Source organism: Bufo gargarizans, unplaced genomic scaffold (assembly GCF_014858855.1).
Source record: "Bufo gargarizans isolate SCDJY-AF-19 unplaced genomic scaffold, ASM1485885v1 fragScaff_scaffold_703_pilon:::fragment_4:::debris, whole genome shotgun sequence".
NCBI lineage: Eukaryota > Metazoa > Chordata > Amphibia > Anura > Bufonidae > Bufo > Bufo gargarizans.
The window spans coordinates 399,284-415,462 of NW_025334171.1; the positions used below are offsets into that span (position 1 = coordinate 399,284).

Sequence of the window (16,179 nt, forward strand, 5' to 3'; positions counted from 1 at the left end):
ACCCAAGCCGCTGGCTGTAGATTTCAGTCGTCATTTACGCTATTTGCCTGGTGTAAATGTTCATAAATTTGCTGGGCCTTGCGGGTTTTTTTTTTTTTTTTTTACACCTAAATTTGGCATAAGGACTCTTAGTAAATGACCCCATTGTCTTGTAGTGTGATTATTGTTTTTATGCTCTTGATATTTCCCATGAAATTTACGATGATGAAAAAAATGTACAGGCTGTAAATATTTAATGCTGTTTTCTAGAGAAATCAATAAAAGATATTGATCTGGTTCCAGATCAGTCGGCAGTGGCCAGACATTAGAAATCCAAACTAGCTGAATAAATAGATGCAGCGCTGTAGAAAGAGAGGCCTTGTGTGAGAGCGCAGGAATGTCCAAGCATGAAGCTTACGGTTGGCGACATAAATTTCAAAACCAGAAGCTTACCAATAAACAGGAACATAGTGTTACATTTACATTCAAGGGGCTGTGAAGTGGCATTGCTAGGGGCCGCTGATGAGACTCCGGCATGTGCAGCGCAGTAAACATTGAATAAAAGATGAGCACACAACCTTCATGCCAAACACAAAACTGGAGTGCAAACCACAGAAAGTTTTCCCCCAGAGGAGACCTTCACCGGCCGAGTCGTCTCAGGCTTTATTGTGATGCATGTTTACTGTCCAAAAATAGGAACTCGCACGAAAAAGCGGTGCCATGAAAAGGGCTCTGTGCCCAAGAAGCAAGCAGGGCGGAATTCGGCCTCTTTCACACGTCAGTGAGTCGGCGATGTGTGCTGCCTGTCGTCTCCACGGACCTCTCACGTGTCTATTGACTTTAACGTGTGTATTCACACGCACGCAGGCACCACCACGGAAGCGTGCCCTATTTTTGTATGTGATTACAGATCCCTCCTGCACATGATAGCCTATGGGTCCATGAATGTCACAGACACAACACGGATGCCATCTGGTCCATTGGTAGGAGATGCTCTGGAAATTAATTTTCAGACTAGCAGTGTCCGTGGAATACAGGTGACATACAGATAGCAAAAAACGGATACACAGACCAAACACCAACTTCATCATGGATGAACCACTGACCATCTTGTCACGGATGTGTGAAAGAGGCCTTTCTGTTAAAGGGCCAGCTACCAACTATCCACATACAAATGTCGTGCAGTCACGATAGAGTTAAAGCTAATTTGTTGCATTGCAAATGCAGTATCCAGTAAAAAACGTATCATTAATACATTATTATGTATGCGTCTTTTTTATTTATTTATTTTTTACAGTGGCACTTTATGGTTGACAGATGCCACAGTATGGCATCCACTGGGAAATATATGCTACACTAAGGCCATAACCATTATGTGAAGAGAGACAAAGCTGCGGGAAGTTTTTATTTTCCTTTCTAGCTGTTCTCTGGAATTTGTCACCAGAAGATTCACTGTAAATCCAGGCACAATGTCTAATAGGACTAGATCCGTTGAATGTAATGATATATTTTACTCAGAAATGCTTTATTATGAAGAAAAAGTACTTTTAACCCATATGCAGATGAGCAGTTAAGTGCACCGAGGGCGGACCCAAGCCTTTCTATGCACTATAGCTCCACCTGCTTCCTCTGCCAGCCCTTCCATCTTCTTCTTGATTGACAGGATCAGGTGAGAGGACTATTGGCCCTGTCAATCAGGAAGAAGAAGGAGGGGTTGGTAGAGAAAGCAAGAGGAGCAAGGACTTGGTTCCGGCCTCGGTGCACTTAACTGCTGATTTGCATATGGATTAAAAGTATTTTTTTTTTCTCCAGAATGAAGATGTGGAAAGATATCATAGCATTCAGCTGAACTAGTCCTACAAGGCATCGTGCCTGGTTTCACAGTGAATTTCCTGGTGATAGATTGCCTTTAAACAAACCTCTAAGATATTTTGAAAGGTTCATCAGTTGTTTTTGAACTTTCACCCTGAGAAGTGTTGTTGGCCACATGGACATCAGATTGTCTCAGTGTTTGTACACAGAACCTTCGTTCATTCTTCCCGTGTCAGTGGATGTAAGGTTCATTGACATGTCACATGAAAAATGGGGGTCAGGGTCTCATTATGACGTATTGGTGGAAAATCCAGATCAATGGGCGGCGTTTTGTCATGTATCCAGCAGATGACCTAGAGAAGTGGTTTGGCTTTTCATCGAGTTGCTTGTTTTGAAATCATTCAGAAAGTTTGAGCCTGGGCAAATCCTCATTCCTGTTCTCAGCCATGATGAAAGCCTCTTTATTTTATTACCTCAGAGGAAACAATCCTGATCGACATGATCACTGTCCACTGCTATTCACTATTATACAGGGTTAACTTGTGTTTCCCATCATAGTTGTTGAGGTAATTTGGCCTAGTATTAATGTCTCAAGGATTCTTGCTCATGGTGACTCTGTGTCTTACAGCCTGTTGGTTTGTTTTCAGTTTCCCAATTTCAAGTTCTTCACTATTCATTTAAAGATTGAGGAAGTATGGGGAGGGAGCTTGCTGATTTAGCGAACACGCTGTGTGTATAATAATGGTAGCAAAGAAATGCTTTCTTGGATTGCAGTTTTACATTATTTCATGCCAACATTTTTATTGTAAAGTCTATCTAGGAATAGATGATTTACAGTATTTTTGGGTCTATAAGATGCAATTTGGATTTGGAGGAGGAAAATAAGAAAAAAAATATAGACCTCAAATCAGACCCCCATTCTTCATCAGACCTCAAAATCAGACCCCCAAGCTCCATCAGCCTCAGTCAGACCCTTCAACTTCCATCAGCCTCAGATCAGACCTTTCTCATCAAACCCCCCAGCCCCCATCAGCCTCAGATTAGACCCCCAATCAGCCTCAGATCAGACCCCCAGTCTCAGATGGGACCCCACAGCCCTCCTCAGACTCAGATCAGACCCCCCTAGCCCCACTCAGCCTCAGATATGATACCCCAGTCCCTATCAGCCTCAGATCAGACCCCCGGTCAGACCCTACTAGCATCTGATTGGACCACCCCATGCCCCACAGGCTCAGATCACAGCCCCAGCCCCCATCAGACCTGAGATCAGATGTTTTAAAAAAAAAAATGAAAGTACCTTGCTTGCTTCGGCTGGCGCCACATATCCAGGACTTACCGCTCCATTGCTTCTTCCGGGTCCCGCTGTGTATTATGACCTGACGACACACAGTGTCAGGTCATAGTGGGAGCCTACCTGTACTACATACTTCCACCCTATAGATCGAAAAATACAGTACAAAGAATATTTGTATTTTTCATAATTTATACAATGCATTCGGAAAGTCTTCAGACTAGGGCTGAACGATTAATCAATTTAATTCTCTATTTTACTGCCCGATGATATTGATTTAAAAAAAAAATCACCATATCAATTATTTTATATTTTGGAGCAGCTCAGCAGGCTTCAGGGACTAAACAGACCTGCGCTGATACGGCTCTGCAGATCACCATGGGAGTGCGGCACTGACTGTAGCCGGGCTCCTGCTGTAATGGCCGCTATCTGGTACCTGCTCCAGAGCCAGAAGTGGTTTATTCCCCGCCTTCTCTCTCTCTCGTCCCTCATCTTTTTCTTTCCGGCCTTCTTCTGGTCTCTTCAGATATCCCCAGCTATCTGTGTGGGCGAGAAGTGTGCAACATACAGTTAAAAGACATGGGCACCGCGGTGACAGAGAAGGCCAGGCGGCCTCCCGTGGACATAGCCACTAAATATATAGGAGGGTCAGACAATAAGGATAAGTAACTAAAACTTAATTTTAATTGGCTTCAGTTAAAATTATAAATAAAGCCTGTATTAGATCAGGCAGATCACCAAGCGATTTTCATGAGGGAAGTGTTCCCTATTAGGCCCCTTTCACACGAGCGTGACGGATTAGGTCCGGATGCGTTCAGGGTGAGTTCAGTGAAACTCGCACTATTTTGCAAGCAAGTTCAGTCAGTTTTGTCTGCGATTGCGTTCAGTTGTTCAGTTTTTTCCGCACGGGTGCAATGCGTTTTGATGCATTGCACTGAAGGTTTACAAACAACATCTCTTAGCAACCATCAGTGAAAAACGCATCGCACCCCCACTTGCTTGCGGATGCAATGTGTTTTTCACGCAGCCCCATTCACTTCTATGGGGCCAGGGCTGTGTGAAAAACGCAGAATATTAAACATGCTGCGATTTTCACGCAACGCAGAACTGATGGGTGAAAAACAACGCTCATGTACACAGACCCATTGAAATGAATGGGTCAGGATTCAGTGCGGGTGCTATGCGTTCACGTCACACATTGCACCCACGCGGAAAACTTGCTTGTGTGAAAGGGGCCTTACATGCAGCGATCTACTCTGCAGCATGGGGAGGAGCGATCGCTATGTCATCGCTTGTCCTCATACTGTCTAGTGGTTTGCTGGTAGCAGATTGCTATTAGCCTGCACCATCTGCTGCCGGCAAATGCTGATTTTTAAGCATGCTTAAAAATCTGAATTGCCCAATGAACGACCGTTTGCTCTTTCAACGGGCAATTGGAGCAGTATTACACTGCAAGATGATTGCTAACGAGCATGCATGCGAACACTAGTTGGCGATTATCGGCCAGTGTAATACAGTGTTTATTGATAAAACGGAGTAATAAGTGTTGAAGCCCACAGCATTAGTGAACTGTCTGCTGCAGGTTGTTTCTAAACCCCACAGCCAGACATGGGTGGAGCACCAGCCCGAGAAGGGCGACCCCTGGTTTGCCACTGGAACCTAACCCCTAGGCCAGTGATGGCTAACCTCCGGCACTCCAATTATGGTGAAACTACAACTTCCAGCATGCTCCATTCATTTCTATGGAGTTCTGAGAACAGCCAAGCAAGTGTATATCTTGGGAGTCGTAGTTTTACCACAGCTGGAGTGCTTGACGTTAGCCACAGGCCTAGGCCTACGATAGCTATCCCTCTATACTAAACACTGCTCTTCAACGTGTTTTGCCTGTTAAACATAGTGCATGCTCGGCGGAGAGACTTCCAGCAGCATGGCAGCAAGGGCAAAATATAAGGCAGTGGCCACTTACTGTATGTCAATGCAATATTTAAATTTTTCTTTTTTATTACATTAGCAAGGATTTAGAACATCTGTTTTCCTTTTGTCATTATAGGATATTTTAGTTTAGTTTATTTTTTTTATTGTTCTTTTGTTTCCTAAATGCAAAATTAAGCAACTTTTGAAATAGTCAGTAAACATATCCTACAATTTTGCTTCTGCAGAGTGTGTGTAAGTCCTTCACCTAGCTGCTGGTGCTTCTGAATTCTGAATACGTCAGAGCACTGCTCCTGTTTCTGATCTCAGGTTCCTGTCAAACCAGAGTAGATATGGTTTGTAGTCAGTAGGCACATACTAGAAATATGGAATTTACTGCTCAAAATGTGTAGACATTCCAGTCCTCTATCTTCCAATCCCTGGCTTGTTTTTTTCCAGCCAAGGCATGGCCATGGTCACCTGTGCTGCTGCAGTCAATGACTGGCTTCAGTGTTGATGTGTCATGAAGTGGCATGTGACCATGTCCATGCCCTGGCCAGAAGAAAACAAGATGATGGAATGGGAGCCAGTGCACAGGACTGGCACGTCAGGGAACAGGAATCTGTCAGTATGCAATGCAGGCTAGGATTTCAGGATTCACGTGCGGAGAATCCGCAGGTGTTTGCAGGCAAATCCGTGCGGTCAATCCGCATCAATTGGTACGGATTTGCATGCGGATTTGGTCCGGTCAGGAAAAATAAAATAAATTGACATGCTGCGGATTTAAAAATTGTCACCGGAGGTCAAAATCTGTGCGGAAAAAAAATCTGCATTGTGTGCATTGAGAATTTCAAATTCTCATGGAATACAATGTACATGACCGATGGTGCGGATTTTCCACACACAAATCTGCGCAGAAAATCTGCACGCTTCCTGAGCGTGCGGATCATCCTGATCGTGTGCATTTAGCCTTAGAAGAGACACAGATGAAAAGAGAACCACACACTTAAATTCATGGTGGATAAATTACTTTATGACTATTTATTCAAAGTATACCCTCTACTTAACTAAACTAAGGCTACTTTCACACTAGCGTTTTTGCTGGATCCGGCAGGGTTCAGCAAAAACGCTTTCGTTACTGATAATACCCGTTATGAACGAATCCGATTCTCTTTAACATTGCCAAGACGGATCGGTCATTAACTCCATTGAAAGTCAGTAGGGGACGGATCAGTTTTCTATTGTGGCAGAGAAAACGGATCCGTCCCCATTGATTTGTATTGGGGGTCATGCCGGATCCTTCTTGCTCCGCATCCCAGGACTAAAAGCAAAATACAACATGTTGCGGTTTGCTCTCCAATCTGGGAACGCAACTAAACGGAACGGAATGCATTTTGGAGCATAACGTTCTGTTCAGTTCTGTCCCCATTGACAATGAATTGGGACAAAACTGAAGTGTTTTTTCCGGTATTGAGCCCCTAGGACAGAACTCAATACCGGAAAACTTAAACGCTAGTGTGAAAGTATCCTAAGGCCTCATGCACACGACAGTTGTTTTTTGCGTCTGCGAAAAAAAACTGATGCGGCATCCTTTTTTTTGGAGGATGGGATCCGTTTTTTTCCACAGATCCCTTTTAATAAATGCCTATCCTTGTCCGCAAATGAGAAAAAAGTAGGACATGCACAATATTTTATGCTGAAGGGAAATACGGACAACGCATGCGGAACACAATTGGATGAACTATCAGCATTTTTTTGCTGACCCATTGAAATGAATGGGTCCTCATCCTATCCGCAAAAAAAACGTGTGCATGAGGCCTTGCCTTGTACTGGAGATTGTGGATTCATAAACCCTACTTCCAGAAGAGCAGCCAGGAGATTTATCCTTCCTCTACCTCACTACCCTGTGACTGATTGAAAGACAACTGGCTGCAGCAGACTCCTCTCCCCAGTGCCCTGTCTGCAACAGCACCCAAAGACACAGTCTTGCAGAATTTCTACAAGGCCATTTGTATCAGAAAATCCTGCATAGAAAGGGCTCATGTGAAGCCTGTGCATAGGGCTGGCGCATGGGCATCGCAGACCCATTCTTTTTGCGGTGCGGAAGCACGGAACGGAACCCCAGGAAGCACTCCATAGTGCTTCAGTAGTGTTCTGTTCGGCATCTCCGGGTCTGCTGACCCTTTGAAATGAATGGGTCCACATCTGTGATGCGAAATGGCCACGGAACGGTGCCCGTGTATTGCAAATCTGCAAGTGCCCTAACTAACATGGGGAGGTCAGCATGACCATAGTAATCTGAGTAGGAATTGATGTAAAGTCCCAATCTGCTTATTATAGTATTTCCTGTTTTGTGACCCTGGATACACTGCCTAAATAATGAGAATGAAACATTAGGAATAGAGAGAAATGGCCAAGAAGGACCACATATGAGGGCCTCGTGTTGCCTTCCTCTGTGTGATCTCAAAGAGGCTGATGCTTCTTATCATGAATGATTTAGCGGAAGAATTGATTTACCATTCTCATAACATATAGATATTGATCCCTTGACTGTAACAAAAACTCAGAAACATTTGAAGACATACTGCAAATCCCTTTTTTTTTTTTTTAATACAATGAAATTATTATAATTTTTTTAAATTTTCAAAGCACAAATAATTAAGGCTGTTCATATCAGGTGCCATGGATGGCAAATCTTGGCCATCTGAATATTGTAGTTTGAAAATGCAGATTTTGTCTGCAATGCTGTGAACCCACTGCATCTGTGTTAAAATTGAGATGAACAGTTCTTGACAGTCTCTCTGTGCCATGGCTGCAGGTCATCCCGCTAATATTTACAGCTATTAAAATGAATGTGATTTAAATAGGCTGCCCAAAGCTGACAAGAAGGGTTTTTGCTTATTACTGCTTCAGTTCAGTTCACACCATACACATTGCTGCTAAAATTGTATCTAGTGCCAATTAAAAAAATTCTTGTGAACTTTGAGAAAGGAAAGGAACATAGGATTATTCCCGGTGTATTTTCAATATGATATTATTATAGGGAAATAATGGGATTTTTTTTTATGGAGTAATTATTTTAGTACTAATACCAATATCTCAAATATTGCCAAAGGCACCTGTTTAAACTGGTGTTCAGTGAGATCCCCCTAGGGGTGCCTGCAGACGGCCAAAATGTTGTCTGTGTGAAAAAAAACATAGGATTAGCTGCTATATGCAAAAAAAAAAAAAAAAAAATAGAGCTCTGACACCTTTATAAAGATATATTTTGAAATTAGTGAGTACAAAATAATTTAAAGGGGTTTTCTGATATTCTCTATTCTCAGGATAGACCATCAATATCAGATCGCCAGGGGTCCGACTCTTGGCACCCCTGCCCATTAGCTGTTTTGAAGAGGAGCAGCCCTCCGATGAGCACCACGGCCTCTTTGTATGCCGGTGATGTCACCTTCATTGGTCACATGACCTAGGCACAGTTCAGTCCCATTTAAGGGAATAGGGCTGAGCTGCAGTACCAAGGACAGCCACTATCCAATGGCTGGCCGGCTTAGTAAGTTGCAAGGAGACCACGTCACCCACCGATGCACCACTGCCTCCTCAAACAGCAATGGGGGTTCGAGGTGTTAGACTTCCGCCGATCTTATTTTGATGAGCTATATAATATATACATTTTAATACATCCTTAGATTTATTATGCGGTACCACAAATACTACTTAATGCAACCACCCTTTAAACAAATGTATGTGTACGCCTATGCTTCTACACAGGATGTTTTTTTAGATAAAGATTTATTCCAGATTTGGTGATTTCTCTTCATTTTGCCTTGCAGATTTCTTAGAGAGGAATGGAACAGCCATGAATGGTGATGCACTTAATCAAGACTCTTCCTCCCAGCTTCCTGACTGGAAGGAGTTCTGTGAGCTTCATGCACAAGCCGCTGCAGTGGACTTTGCCCAGAAATTCTGCCAGTTTTTAAAGGAGAACCCTCACTATAATGCTCCAGGAGCAGAGACATCTTTCTCCCACCATTTTGCTGCCAATTTTTTAGATTTCTTCAGTTTTGAGGTTAGCAGGGTATATGTATCTGATTCTCCAACAAAGTATAACATTGTACCCTTCGTAGGACTACAAAATTGCCAGGTGCCTTTAGCAAGAGATTTCGTCTCCAGGAAAGAGGAAACCTCCACAGAGTCATTAGACAGCATGGAAAATACCATGACAAATAAATATTTAAGTCGGACTCAAGCCAGGGCCCACAAGGTGTCATCCTATGGACACTCCCGAAGCTCGGAGGATGTTTCAGTACATGCGAGCTCTAAGACAAAATTTAAAAAAGGTTTTTCACTGAGGAATATGAGTCTGTGTGTGGTGGATGGCATGAAGGAAATGTGGCATAGGAAGTCCTCTCCAGAGCCTGGCATAGACAATGGGACATTGAAACGCTCGGAACGTGAACATTGCACATCAGGCAACAAGGAGCAAGTGGAACCACGGGAAAAATGGACTCACAAATTACGACTGTCAAAAATGCAAGCGGCTAAGATAGATGCTGTCGAAATTCAGAGAGAAGGAACTCTCAGGTACATGGTTGCTGATGACACCAATTGTGTTGGTAGCTCTCAGTGGCAAAAATGTCGTTTGCTTTTGAGAAAAGCCATGAAAATGGAAGGAGAAAGATTTCTTCTTGAATTCTATGTGCCTCCTAAGGTAAGAAATGGGAATACATTCTTCCTAAACTGCACTTGTTTCTTAAATGCTTCCAATTTTCTAACAAAAGGAATATTGTATTATAATGTATAATAATATATTATTGGTCAAAATGCACCTTCCTTGTCCTATTCTACTTCATGCCTTCATAGCAGATCCAACATGTCAATCCTTGTTTTCTCCAACATCTGCCCTTGAAGAACAGTCAGGGGCCCTCATACAGATTAATCTAATGTGTATAAGCAGCTTTGGGCTCTGGGAAAACACTTTATCTAAGTAACACTCATCCAACAGGCAGAACTTTACTCCTAAAGTGCCCTTAAAGGGGTACCACAAGATATGTCATAACAGTCTCGTAGTCAATGGTCCACTGGGTGGGAAGGGGGGAGGCAGTGTCCACCACAGTTATGAAAAGAACACAGCAAACTTATTATATTCTGTGAACACGCAATGAAACCCTAAATGTGAAAACTCTTTTAGCATGTCAAACTTTTTGGTCTTTTGGACCTCCTTAGTGCAGAAATGGCATTGGGTTAGCTGGGAACATCTCTCTATGTTGCATCCCATTCTCTGTATTAGCACTTCATATTCCTAACCAGCTCCATGTTCAGTACTGAAGAGGTCCAAAAGACTTAATCTAAAGGTGGCCACACACTCAATAGTTGTCTGACAGCTATCTCTCCCAATTCCCTTCGGCACAGCCGAATATGTAAATGTAGTCAATGGAGAGAGGGAAGAAAGACACTTCGAGACCCATCTCTGGCAGCGGCTTATCTCCTGGGAGAACAAAAGGATTGGGTGAAAATATTAATTTCTCCCAATCCTTCTTTCCCCCCGCCATCATCTGACAGAGGAGAGTTGGGAGCTCCCCATACTCATTAAGTTGTTGGCCGAACCTGCCATTCTCAGCGGGTTCGGCTGACAATACACTAATGTGTATGGGGGCCTTAAAGTGAACCTGTCATCAACTTTATGCTGCCCATACTAACAGCAGCATATAGTAGGGACAGGTGAGTTGATTTCAGCGGTCTGTCATTTATAAGTTAAAAGTAAGTGGTTGCCGAGAACCAACATCACAATTCTTGCAGACTGGGCCCGGAAAAGAGTCCCGGCCACCTGAGAAGAGTCCTGGTTATTCATGAAGTCCTGCTCTCCTGCCCACCTGCTGATGAGTTTTCTCCCTTTCTCTCTAAGAAAGCTCCTATAACAACTGAGTAATAGCTATGATCGTGGTACAATGGCCCTATTAACATAAAAAAACCCACGCAACAGTAAATAGTAAAATTCACAATCTTAATACAATCCAATACAATAAAAATACATGTCAAAGTAATTGCTTCAAAGCGGTTAAAATAGGATCCTATGTAGCAGCACTAGTTAAATCACCCACACTAAAGTGGTCTACAAATACCAACAATATAGCAACTGGACCACCAAAACATGGAGTCCATAAACCACTGTGCAAATTAGCAAAAGTGAGTAAGAAAATGGGAACAGCTAGTCACATAATTACAATACCGGGAGAGCCAGAATAAAATACCGGCAGTCCAAAAAATCCCATCAAACTCACTCTAAGGCCTCGTTCACACTTCAGTGTTTGGTCAGTGATTTCCATCAGTGATTTGTGAGCCAAAACCAGGTGCAGCTCTCAACATAGAACAGGAGCAGATCTTTCCCTTCTACCTCATGTCTATGGAGGCTCCACTTCTGGTTTTGGCTCACAAATCACTGATGGAAATCACTGACCAAACACTGAAGTGTGAACGAGGCCTAAGGCCAAGTTCACACAAACGTGTGTGACCCGTGACCGTGCTGCGGCCCGCAAATTGCGGGCCGCAATGCACGATCGCCGGCCGTAGGTCAGCCGCATCGGATTGCGGACCCATTCACTTTAATGGGTCCGTGATCGGCCCATTCCGCAAAAAGATAGGACATGTTCTATCTTTTTGCGGAACGGAAGTACGGGACGCAACCCCACGGAAGCACTCCGTAGTGCTTCCGAGGGGTCCCGTTCCGTGCGGCTGTTCCGCAATTCCGGTTTTACGGACCCATTGAAGTGAATGGGTCCGCATCCGTGATGCGGAATGCACACGGAACTGTGGCCGTGTATTGCGGCCTGCAATTTGCGGGCCGCAATACGGCCACGGATCACACACGTTCGTGTGAACAGGCCTAAGGGCTCATGCACACGACCGTATGGCTTTTTCATTGTTTTGCAGTCTGTTTTTTACGGATCCGTTGTTCCGTTTTGTGTTTCCGTTTTTCCGTTCCGTTTTTCCGTTCCGTTTTTCCGTATGCCACATACAGTATACAGTAATTACATAGACAAAATTGGGCTAGGCATAACATTTTCAATAGATGGTTCAGCAAAAACGGAACGGATATGGAAGACATACGGATGAATTTCCGTATGTGTTCAGTTTTTTTTGCGGACCCATTGACTTGAATGGAGCCAAGCACCGTGATTTGCGGACAAGAATAGGCCATGTTCTATCTTTTCACGGTACAGAAATACTGAAACGGAATGCACACGGAGACACTTCAGTTTTTTTTGCTGAACCATTGAAATGAATGGTTTAGTATATGTACCACATACTGAACTCCAAAAAATACTGAACGCAAAATACTGTCGTGTGCATGAGCCCTAAGGCCTTCTGCACACAATTTTTTTTTTCACCGTTTACTGGCCGTTTTTTGCGTTCCGTATACGGTCCGTATACGGAACCATTCATGTCAATAGTTCCGCAAAAAAAACGGAATGTACTCCATATGCATTCCGTTTCCGTATTTCTCTTTTTCCATTCCGTTTAAACATAGAACATGTCCTATTATTGCCCGCAAATCACGTTCCGTGGCTCCATTCAAGTCAATGGGTCCGCAAAAAAACTGAACACATACGGTCGTGTGCAGGAGGCCTAAAAGGTGATGACTAATGCACAGGGTTATGGAAGTCCATGTAGTTGTGTATGCAGCAGTGTGCCACCAAACCAGATAGGTAAGCAATCACTGAATACTGCTGACAAACTACAAGTGGAACAAGTAAAGTATTATACACATGGTTCAGACCTCAAGGTGGTGTGACCTCCAGACCTCCAGCGACTCCCTGCCAGTCATCAGATGGGCGGGAGAGCAGGAGATTATGAATAACCAGGACTCTTCTCAGGTAGATTTGACTCTTTTCAAGGACTGTACTACAATGATTATGATGCTGGTTCTGAGCAACCACTTACTATTAGCTCATGAGTGCCACACCGCTGAATACGGACCCCGGACATTCTGGCACCACATCACAGATGTGGACCTATTCACTTGAATGGGTTCGCAATCCGGAAAGGTTGGTGCGGAACGGAGGCAAGGAACACCACGGAAGCACTACGGAATGCTTCTGTAGGGTTTCTGTCCGTGCCTCCGCACCGCAAAAAAGTAGTGCATGCACTACTTTTTTCCGATGCGGACCGTGAGTCTGCGATCCACATGCGGCGGCTCCACAGTCGGTGCCCGTGCATTGCGGACCACAATTTGCATTCCGCAGCATGGGCCTGGCCGGCACAGGTCGCGTGCATGAGCCCTAAAATTTATGACAGGTTCCCTTTAAGACATAATCTAAGACTATTTCTAGACTGACACCTTAGGTTACAGGACAGCCATGTAGTTGGCACTTTACAGGTGACATTCTCTCCTGCATTGTTTCCCACCGAGCATTGCCTGAAGCAGTTTTCCAGGAAGTACATGCCCCAATATGTACCCAATCAGGACCTGATATGGAGTTTTGGAAAATATAGTTCTGCATAAACTACACAGACTATAGTCATTCTCATGGAACAGTAACTGAGCTTGATGTTGGCACTGAACCGCGAGCTCATTCTGCCACTGGTGCACTGAGCCTTTGTCTGACCTGGCACAGAGTATGGAATATTGTAAAAATCAAGGGGGCTTTGTCCAGCTGCTGGCTATCTGTTGCCCTCCTACACAGGCTTTAGTGGAACACGAAGATTAGTCTCATAGTACGGTACATAATTAGCAAATTATTGCAGCTCATGCGTGCAAATTGGTAAAAAATGCATTTTCACAGCAGAACTTTGTATTAAACAGAAAACTAGAAGGAAATATATAAAATAATTGAAATGAAAAAGAGTAAATTGCTCAAATTGTGTGCTGCAAGGGTTAGCGGTCATATTTATCGTCACTGTATTCATATGGCGTTCAGCAATTACTTTCAGCAAATGGTTCTGCAGAATGTATGCCCTGACACATTCACCTACTGTGTATGGCTGCACCATTATACATTTGTGCCATAGACTGTCATTAATGAGTATCTGCAGGCATGATCAACCCTATCAAATGAGGCACATTCTGTGCGCCTGGCAGAAAAATGTAACCGGCCTCGGGCTGGAGTAGTCTTTCACCAAAATTCATGCCTGTTTCCAGGCGTAAATGTTGGTAAATTTATCTGAGACAAAGTCTGGACCACCACCACATCCTCGACAATCCTATGTGACTAACGTGCCACAAAAACACCTGTGCATTCAAAAAGTCACAGAAAGGGGTCATTCTACATTTTTACGTCAAAAACTGAAGTGAAAATGTTCATAACTGACTGTATGAAAGCAGCCTAAGGCCTAGTTCACACGAACGTATGGCTTTTATAGTTTTTTGCGGTCCGTTTTTCACGGATCCGTTGTTCCGTTTTTGAGTTCTGTTGTGTTTCCGTTTTTCCGTATGCAATGTACAGTATACAGTAATTACATAGAAAAAATTGGGCTGGACATAACATTTTCAATAGATGGTTCAGAAAAAACGGAATGGATACGGAAGACATACGGATGCATTTCTGTATGTGTTCCGTTTTTTTTGCGGACCCATTGACTTGAATGGAGCCACGGAACGTGATTTGCGGGCAATAATAGGACATGTTCTATCTTTCAACGGAACGGAAAAACAGGAATACGGAAACGGAAAGTATACGGAGTACATTCCGTTTTTTTTGCGGAACCATTGAAATTATACGGACTGTATATGGACCACAAAAAATTGGCCCGTACACTGGGTTTTTAGTAAAGATCAGTGTTTTTAGGAAAAACACAACTTTTTTTTACCTAAAGCTTCCTTCATAGACAGCTTCCTTTACAGGTGGCTTGTAAAAATGCAGGATTTTTATTTTTTATTTTTTGTGGCATTGCTTTACTTGCATTTTTTTCAAGATTTTTATATGTAAAACTGTAAAAACACAAAAAACCAAATCAAAAAATGCCCCAAACAAAGCACTTGTGTTTCATAATTCCCTAACTTACAGTAAAGATCCGAGGACATTAGGGTTTATTTCTGCCAAGGAAGCATGGGAAAGAACAGGAGGAAGACGATGCAAACAACGCATGAGTTTACTAACCAGCCTAATGGAAACAATATTAAATGACATTTTGTCTTGTTGAAGACTCTTCCCCCGTATGCCACGATATAATAAATAGACAACATGTATAGTGAATGTTAGGCTGCGTTCACACGGGCGAGATTTCCGCGCGGGTGCAATGCAGTAGGTGAACGCATTGCACCTGCACTGAATCCTGACCCATTCATTTCAATGGAGCTGTGCACATGAGCGTTTTTTTTCATGCATCAGTTCTGCAATGCTTTAGGCTGAGTTCACACGAGCGAGATTTCCGCGCGGGTGCAATGCAGTAGGTGAACGCATTGCACCTGCACTGAATCCTGACCCATTCATTTCAATGGAGCTGTGCACATGAGCGTTTTTTTTCATGCATCAGTTCTGCAATGCTTTAAGGCTGAGTTCACACGAGCGTGACAGATTTGGTCCGGATGCGTTCAGGGTGCGTTCAGTTAAACTCGCACCATTTTGCAAGCAAGTTCAGTCAGTTTTGTCTGCGGTTGCGTTTAGTTGTTCAGTTTTTTCCGCGCGGGTGCAATGCGTTTTGATGCGTTTTTCACGCGCGTGATAAAAAACTGAAGGTTTACAAACAACATCTCCTAGCAACCATCAGTGAAAAACGCATTGCATCCGCACTTGCTTGCAGATGCAATGCGTTATTAACGCAGCCCCATTCACTTCTATGGAGCCAGGGCTGCGTTAAAAACGCAGAATATAGAACATGCTGCGATTTTAAAGCATTGCAGAAGTGATGCATGAAAAAAAATGCTCATGTGCACAGCCCCATTGAAATGAATGGGTCAGGATTCAGTGCAGGTGCAATGCGTTCACCTACTGCATTGCACCCGCGCGGAAATCTCGCCCGTGTGAACTCAGCCTTAAAATCGCAGCATGTTCTATATTCTGCGTTTTTCACGCAGCCCTGGCTCCATAGAAGTGAATGGGGCTGCTTTAATAACGCATTGCATCTGCAAGCAAGTGCGGATGCAATGCGTTTTTCACTGATGGTTGCTAGGAGATGTTGTTTGTAAACCTTCAGTTTTTTATCACGCGCGTGAAAAACGCATCAAAACGCATTGCACCCGCGCGGAAAAA

The 16,179-nt window shown here is 43.5% G+C and overlaps 1 protein-coding gene across 5 annotated transcripts in view; it reads left to right on the plus strand.

The window, feature by feature from the left end:
- The window catches only part of SH2B2 (SH2B adaptor protein 2), a 101,296-nt gene that overhangs the window by 44,873 nt on the left and 40,244 nt on the right, over window positions 1-16,179 (plus strand). For all 5 annotated transcript variants that reach the window (XM_044273512.1, XM_044273514.1, XM_044273513.1 and 2 more), the window contains exon 2: window positions 8,824-9,701. In XM_044273512.1, the coding sequence (XP_044129447.1) occupies window positions 8,850-9,701 (852 nt within the window). In that variant the 5' untranslated portion in view covers window positions 8,824-8,849. The remainder of the gene's footprint in view (window positions 1-8,823; window positions 9,702-16,179) is intronic.